The sequence below is a fragment of the Biomphalaria glabrata genome, chromosome 4 (genome assembly GCF_947242115.1).
Source record: "Biomphalaria glabrata chromosome 4, xgBioGlab47.1, whole genome shotgun sequence".
NCBI lineage: Eukaryota > Metazoa > Mollusca > Gastropoda > Planorbidae > Biomphalaria > Biomphalaria glabrata.
Window position 1 is genome coordinate 4056523 of NC_074714.1, and position 8954 is coordinate 4065476.

General features: G+C 37.3%; 1 protein-coding gene across 1 annotated transcript; it reads left to right on the forward strand.

Moving 5' to 3' along the window:
- The first annotated feature begins 214 nt into the window (after positions 1-214).
- Positions 215-8247, forward strand: LOC129926080 (uncharacterized). The gene is made up of 3 exons (XM_056028128.1): positions 215-506; positions 5501-5626; positions 7051-8247. Exon 3 carries the CDS (start codon positions 7089-7091, stop codon positions 8190-8192), a length of 1104 nt encoding a protein of 367 aa, XP_055884103.1. The 5' UTR covers positions 215-506; positions 5501-5626; positions 7051-7088; the 3' UTR covers positions 8193-8247.
- The last annotated feature ends 707 nt before the right edge of the window (positions 8248-8954 follow it).

Consider the following 8954-nt stretch of genomic DNA (forward strand, 5'->3'; position numbering starts at 1 on the left):
TGACACTAATTGAAGTTTTATTTACAGCGATATCAGACACATACTACGAATTCTAAAATGACCAACACGTCCTTTTCCCCCTAACATGGACTTGTCCGACAGGTATATAACATTCACATGTCACTGCTGTCGGTACAACAAGTATATTACTGTTGAACCAATGGCTAATTGTTTCGCTAAGAAATATTTGGATTTTACCGATATGTTTAAAAATATGTCAAACTTTGGAGGTTTCTATTTTTAGCTCGACACCTGCCCATACGTATATATTCATTAGAGATCTAGATCAACTGAATTAACACCAAAACATTTGAAAAACAAAAAGGTCTTAAAGTTTATATACAACATAAAGGAAATAACGGTTCTAGCAAATCTGTTTATTTGATGTGCTGGCAATGTTATGTGTTTAAAAATGTCATTCCGAACAGAAGCTTAAGGAACATTGGATACTTTAAGGAACATTGGACACTTTAAGGAACATTGTCACGTTCATACTACACTATAAAGTAGGTCATTGATTTCTATTTTTTTTTCGCTAGTGCAAGAGATTTATCTGTAGCCATTAAGAATTGTAGACACAGATCTATACATTGTACATGGTATATGGGTACAACTTTATTTTCTCGTTCGGTAACATACTACAGGAAGATACCACATTGTATCTAAAATCTTTGATATTATTGTTATCTGTTGCTGTTTGTTTGTTTTTCGAATTAAAATTATGTACTAGAATAATTGAAACTTCACAAATTGTATCTCAGTAGTGCAACGAAATCGAGCAATTTCTGTATGTATCAGTAGAGTTACAAAACAGCATACCAATGCAAACTCTACCTTTTAAAAGTAATTATCAAGTGTCATACGATTTTTTACAAGTAGAATCATCATTATATTTGGTGCTAAAATTTATACTTGGTGCTTATACTTATACTTGGTGCTTATACTTATACTTGGTGCTTATACTTATACTTGATGTTTATACTTATACTTGGTGCTTATACTTATACTTGGTGCTTATACTTATACTTGATGTTTATACTTATACTTGGTGTTTATACTTATACTTGGTGTTTATACTTATACTTGATGTTTATACTTATACTTGGTGTTTATACTTATACTTGATGTTTATACTTATACTTGGTGTTTATACTTATACTTGGTGCTTATACTTATACATGATGCTTATACTTATACTTGGTGCTTATACTTATACTTGATGCTTATACTTATACTTGATGCTTATACTTATACTTGGTGTTTATACTTATACTTGATGTTTATACTTATACTTGATGTTTATACTTATACTTGATGTTTATACTTAAACTTGGTGTTTATACTTATACTTGATGTTTATACTTATACTTGATGTTTATACTTATACTTGATGTTTATACTTATACTTGGTGTTTATACTTATACTTGGTGTTTATACTTATACTTGGTGTTTATACTTATACTTGGTGTTTATACTTATACTTGGTGTTTATACTTATACTTGGTGTTTATACTTATACTTGATGTTTATACTTATACTTGGTGCTTATACTTATACTTGATGTTTATACTTATACTTGGTGCTTATACTTATACTTGGTGCTTATACTTATACTTGATGTTTATACTTATACTTGATGTTTATACTTAAACTTGGTGTTTATACTTATACTTGATGTTTATACTTATACTTGATGTTTATACTTATACTTGATGTTTATACTTATACTTGGTGTTTATACTTAAACTTGATGTTTATACTTATACTTGATGTTTATACTTATACTTGGTGTTTATACTTATACTTGATGTTTATACTTATACTTGATGTTTATACTTATACTTGGTGTTTATACTTATACTTGGTGCTTATACTTATACTTGGTGTTTATACTTATACTTGGTGCTTATACTTATACTTGGTGCTTATACTTATACTTGATGTTTATACTTATACTTGATGTTTATACTTATACTTGATGTTTATACTTATACTTGATGTTTATACTTATACTTGGTGCTTATACTTATACTTGGTGTTTATACTTATACTTGGTGTTTATACTTATACTTGGTGCTTATACTTATACTTGGTGCTTATACTTATACTTGGTGTTTATACTTATACTTGGTGTTTATACTTATACTTGGTGTTTATACTTATACTTGGTGTTTATACTTATACTTGGTGCTTATACTTATACTTGGTGTTTATACTTATACTTGATGTTTATACTTATTCTTGGTGCGTATACTTATACTTGATGCTTATACTTATACTTGGTGCTTATACTTATACTTGGTGCTTATACTTATACTTGGTGCTTATACTTATACTTGGTGCTTATACTTATACTTGGTGCTTATACTTATACTTGGTGCTTATACTTATACTTGGTGCTTATACTTATACTTGGTGTTTATACGTATACTTGGTGCTTATACTTATACTTGGTGTTTATACTTATACTTGGTGCTTATACTTATACCTGGTGTTTATACTTATACTTGGTGTTTATACTTATACTTGGTGTTTATACTTATACTTGGTGTCTACATTTATACTTGGTGTTTTTACGTATACGTGGTGTTTATACTTATAATTGGTGTTTATTCTTATACTTGGTGCTTGCACAACTTTGAAGTAATGAAAGACAGTTGGATGTTACACAATAATGAACATGTTAAATTAGACATTTTCTAATTACTTAAATTTGATTTAATTTCTACTAGCTATGGCCTCCTTCAGTCGCGAATCGACAATGGATCATCTCATGGAAATGAGATGTATGCATGGGCATTAACTATGGTCGGAACGATGTCGCCCACACATCCCACACATCGGCAGTGCCGATACAGTTTGGGAGTCGACGGCGTCGCAGGTTCTGCCATAGTGTATCAGTGGGTGCTGCAAACTGCCTTAGGGTCGCCAGCTCCTGATTTCTCTTCAGGGTTAACTCCCGAAGCCTTTCCCATGATTGGGTATAGCTGCAAGGCAGCAGAAGTTTGAATTCAGAGTTTTCCTTCTCCAAGGTGGGTAGCCAGCCATGGTTAACGAGCCCCTCCTGCCCAGAGCTTACTGGTTCAGGCGTCAGTTACTAGTCTTTGCCCTTACAAAGACAAACAAAATAAGCGTGTACTATTAAAATTGTCAAAAAAAAATATTTTGCTCTAGTTTCCATCTATTATCCCCTGGTGGGTATCGACTTTCGCTTTTATAAGTTGGTGTTATATTTATTTATTAATATTTGTTTTCTGACTCTTCGTGTAATGAAGTCAGAAATGAAGTGCACCTAAGATATGTTTCTCGCTAATTGGAGAATGCAGCCAAGGGAAAAGCAATCTGCTTTGTGTCCTAAAGCTTACGCCCCTTTATAAATCGTAGCTTTGAAAGTTGCTGCTCTGATGAACAAACTTTCCAGCACAAAGTACTTGATAGCATTGGGATAAAACGTTGCTGCTCTGATGAACAAACTTTCCAGCACAAAGTAATTGATAGCCTTGGGATAAAACGTTGCTGCTCTGATGAACAAACTTTCCAGCACAAAGTAATTGATAGCCTTGGGATAAAACGTTGCTGCTCTGATGAACAAACTTTCCAGCACAAAGTAATTGATAGCCTTGGGATAAAACGTTGCTGCTCTGATGAACAAACTATCCAGCACAAAGTACTTGATAGCATTGGGATAAAACGTTGCTGCTCTGATGAACAAACTTTCCAGCACAAAGTAATTGATAGCCTTGGGATAAAACGTTGCTGCTCTGATGAAAAAAACTTTCCAGCACAAAGTAATTGATAGCCTTGGGATAAAACGTTGCTGCTCTGATGAACAAACTTTCCAGCACAAAGTAATTGATAGCCTTGGGATAAAACGTTGCTGCTCTGATGAAAAAAACTTTCCAGCACAAAGTAATTGATAGCCTTGGGATAAAACGTTGCTGCCTGGGGGGAAAAAATGGAAACTATCTGATTTTGGTCGTGAACTCAAGTGAGACCAGTCTTTATAGTAGGCCCCAACCTGCGACATCGAAACGAGCTAATGGTCTCATCTTCATCTGGCTAAAGTCGATTTTCAGAAGCGCTCATCTTCATCTGGTTAAAGTCGATTTCCAGAAGCGCTCATCTTCATCTGGTTAAAGTCGATTTCCAGAAGCGCTCATCTTCATCTGGTTAAAGTAGATTTCCAGAAGCGCTCATCTTCATCTGGTTAAAGTAGATTTCCAGAAGCGCTAATCTTCATCTGGTTAAAGTAGATTTCCTGAAGCGCCCATCTTCATCTGGTTAAAGTAGATTTCCAGAAGCGCTCATCTTCATCTGGTTAAAGTCGATTTCCAGAAGCGCTCATCTTCATCTGGTTAAAGTCGATTTCCAGAAGCGCTCATCTTCATCTGGTTAAAGTAGATTTCCAGAAGCGCTCATCTTCATCTGGTTAAAGTAGATTTCCAGAAGCGCTCATCTTCATCTGGTTAAAGTCGATTTCCAGAAGCGCTCATCTTCATCTGGTTAAAGTAGATTTCCAGAAGCGCCCATCTTCATCTGGTTAAAGTAGATTTCTAGAAGCGCTCAACTTCATCTGGTTAAAGTCGATTTCCAGAAGCGCTCATCTTCATCTGGTTAAAGTAGATTTCCAGAAGCGCTCAACTTCATCTGGTTAAAGTCGATTTCCAGAAGCGCTCATCTTCATCTGGTTAAAGTCGATTTCCAGAAGCGCTCATCTTCATCTGGTTAAAGTAGATTTCCAGAAGCGCTCATCTTCATCTGGTTAAAGTAGATTTCTAGAAGCGCTCAACTTCATCTGGTTAAAGTCGATTTCCAGAAGCGCTCATCTTCATCTGGTTAAAGTAGATTTCTAGAAGCGCTCAACTTCATCTGGTTAAAGTCGATTTCCAGAAGCGCTCATCTTCATCTGGTTAAAGTAGATTTCCAGAAGCGCTCATCTTCATCTGGTTAAAGTCGATTTCCAGAAGCGCTAATCTTCATCTGGTTAAAGTCGATTTCCAGAAGCGCTCATCTTCATCTGGTTAAAGTAGATTTCCAGAAGCGCTCATCTTCATCTTGTAAAAGTAGATTTCCAGAAGCGCTAATCTTCATCTGGTTAAAGTCGATTTCCAGAAGCGCTCATCTTCATCTGGTTAAAGTCGATTTCCAGAAGCGCTCATCTTCATCTGGTCAAAGTAGATTTCCAGAAGCGCTCATCTTCATCTGGTTAAAGTAGATTTCCAGAAGCGCTCATCTTCATCTGGTTAAAGTCGATTTCCAGAAGCGCTCATCTTCATCTGGTTAAAGTAGATTTCCAGAAGCGCTCATCTTCATCTGGTTAAAGTAGATTTCCAGAAGCGCCCATCTTCATCTGGTTAAAGTAGATTCCAGAAGCGCTCATCTTCATCTGGTTAAAGTAGTACATAAAAGTTTAAGGATTTTTTTTTTTTTGTGATTTTCACATTTTTTCCAGACTTCATTCACTTTGATGTTTGTTTATATTTGCTTACATTGTTGCAGAGTTTGTATCGACGCTATTAGTCTAGGGAGCATTGGTCAAGTGTCAACGGTCTGGTTCCGACGACGTTCATTGACGTCAGATCAAGGCTTAGTAATGGAAACATTGCCAACGGTTTGTCAAGCCAGGTATGTCTAAGTTCTACACTCTTCTGAATTTCCAAGTGAACTGCGACATCTACTAGTTGCAACAGTAGAGGAGGTTAGCTGAAATTAAACTGTGTTTAAGGAAAAAAAGAAACACTATTGAACTCTCTACTTATTACAATAATTCATGTATCTTAACAAGTAAACAAATGCACTAATCGATGAAGACTATTACATTACGGGGTTCGAATCCTGGTGAAGACTGGGATTTTTAATTTCGAGATCTTCGGGCGCCTCTGAGTCCACCCAGCTCTAATGGGTACCTGATATTAGTTAGGGAAAAGTAAAGGCGGTTGGTCGTTGTGCTAACCCCATGACACCCTTGTTAACCGTAGGCCACGAAACAGATGACCTTTACATCATCTGCCCTATAGACCACAAGGTCTGAAAGGGGGACTTTACTTTTATTTACAAATTTACGGAAACGCTGTATCGGTAGTTTTAGAGTTCCCTTCCCTTCAAAGAGTTCCACTGCAGTAGTAATGTAATTTCGCTTACAGTATTTATGACCGCGATTCGATCAAATACAAATAAATATGCATAGGTTGCTAAGTCCCCTCCTTGGTCGTGATCCTGGACGAAATGAAACCTTCGCGCCAATCCGCCTTGACTGCTAAGGCGCTGTCAACAAGATACTTTTTCTACTTTGTGCTAGAACAGCGGTTCTCAACCTTTTATGCTCGGCGACCCCTTTTTACAACCCCCCCCCCCCACTCTGCCGCGACCCCCCCCCACACACACACACATACAGCAATAGAAGAATAGACAATAACAATGCACATTTTCAATGGTCTTAGGCAACCCCTGGCAAATCGTCAATCGCGGTCCACAAGTTGAGAAGCCCTGTACTAGAATTAATCGTCTGCAGGTTACCAAAAGTTAACTTAAGTTGTTTCCCTTTCCCTCGTCAAGAAGGAGCACGAAGAAAAGCTTGTTGGACAATGTAAAAGTATTGACCAACTTCACGCTTGATATACTGCTAAGGACAGCTGCTGACTGGGAAGGGTGGAGTGATTTAGTTTCGCGAAAAGTCTCAGTATAATCTCTCTGATGGAAATCAATGGACAGATGAGACGGGATATTATTATTAAAGACAAACAACAGCAAGAACAACAACACTTTTAATGGAATGTTGGCATTAATGAGCTTTCATACCTTTATATTGATAGGAGTGTCTCATCGAGTCCATTCGTTTTAGAGGGCCGGAACACTGACTTGCAACGTCACAACCTGAGTGCATTTTAGACCAATAGCCCGTTTCCACGTCAGACAGAACTGTGACGTGGCAACTAGTGATTTGTCTAAACTGCCCATAGGTTGTGACGTTGCAGGTCAGTGTTTAGGCCTTTTATAACCATTGGTCTCGGCCTCACACCTTTCATTTTTTTCACTTTTTTTTCTTCTAGGAACGAGCAGACAGTTACAAACATTTGTGACCAATCAGATGAAGAAACACGTGACAACGTATGACACGTGGATCAGATCAACACGTCAGCGACAGACGAGAGCCCCTGCTATGTCAAACGCAACACACCACGAAGTGCACAGCGAAACACCTCTGTTCACTGGAGAGCGGGGGAACTCGTCCCCGACAAACGCTAACTCCACTGGCGACAGCAACATCTTGTTCATCTCTGTAATTGCTCTGTCAGTGCTAGTCACGCTGCTTATCGTGATCATCATCTATCTTCAGCGTAAGAAAATAAAAAGAGTCTGCCTTCCCACAATTCCAGACAATGTCGACCAAACAGCTACGATGGAGGAGGTAACTGAAGATCAAAGTAATCAAGAATTCACTCCCCTTAGTTCTGAAGACGTCGTCACCAGAAATGAAACGTTGAGACTGGATATAGAGACAGAGAGTATCGCGTCTGACAGCATCAATGTCACTGACCTATACAAACTGTTTGACCTACTTATAGACGTGTTGGAACCTTCAGGATGTGTCAAACTCTTCTTGAACCTTGACCCCGACGGGAACTTTAATGATGTTCTCTCCCAGCGTAACTACAAAACCTGTTTTCAGTTTTTCGTCGACTGGACTTCTAAGCATTCCAATGCCAACCATGGCGATATCTTAAAACGAAGTCTAGCACAGACTGGCTACAAACTTCCGCCGGAAGACGAATTTTATGACGTCAGTTCTGAAAATCAGGACGATGGCGTCATCATTTCAAAACTATTAGTCTCTCTGGCCAAATCGCGCTTGCTTAAATACGAATTTGGCCAGTTTTGTTTGAGACTCGCTGGCCGATTGAGCGTCACTCAAATCTGGCAAGTCACAGAGGAAATGAAATTGACGACTGTAATGAGGCTCAAGGCGCAGTTTGGGAGCATCGATGCCGCTTTTGCTCAGACCCTGACCGAGTGGGGACTTCGTTCTCCAGGCTCGTCGTCTGGAGGCAGTGAATGGGACAAACTGATGCTGCTGAAAAGTTCATTGCAGGAGTCTTGTGGGAAAGAGGCGGAGGTGGTGTTTGAAGAATGCGCTGCAGATATAGTAGATTTTCTCAAACGTTATTCATTGGATGAAGGCCATAATAACTAAATATACAACTTGCTATGATATAAACAAGAGATGTTTACATAAAAAAAAAAAACTGCCTTACACTTAGTGTACATATATCTCTGTAGTTTTATTTATTCAAATCAAACTAAACTCTTATATTTTAGTGTGATAAATGTGGTAAATGTAAATATCTTTTTATTTATGCTACTACTCTGTATATATCGTAGATTGCCTCGACAAAAAGTTGTATTTTAATTTTAAAGTTTAAAAAAGAAAATTATTTATGAACGAATAAATATTATTTTTTTAATCTTATCTTCTTATCTTATATAATACAGACGTTACTTCAAAAAAAGAAGATGATTACGTCATACGCGTCATGCATTTAGTCATGCATATTAACCAATGATTTAAATTCTGCCAAGTCACTGGTTTTCCTGGCTAGCTCAGGCAACCCATTCCATGCTCTAATAGCACTAGGGTAGAAGGAGTATTTGTACAAATTTGTCCTAGCATATGGGACGAGGAATGTGCCTTTATCTTTGTGTCTTTCAGAGTATTTTATTAAATTTTGTTTTTGTATTTGAAGATTATGGTTCAGTGTTTTATGTATGATTGCTACTTTACTTTTGAGCCTTCTGTCCTGAAGGCTTTCTAAATTTAGTGATTTTACTAAAGGTGTTACTCTAGTCAAATGTGAATATTCGTTTGTTATGAATCTCACTGCTCTATTTTGTGTCTGTTCCAGTTTCTTAATGTTTTCTTGAGTTGAGGGGTCCCAAACGAAGAATGCATATTCTA

What these genes read in the sequence shown, in the direction of transcription:
- LOC129926080 (XM_056028128.1), top strand. Translation starts at nt 7,089, where the DNA reads ATGAAGAAACACGTGACAACGTATGACACGTGGATCAGATCAACACGT.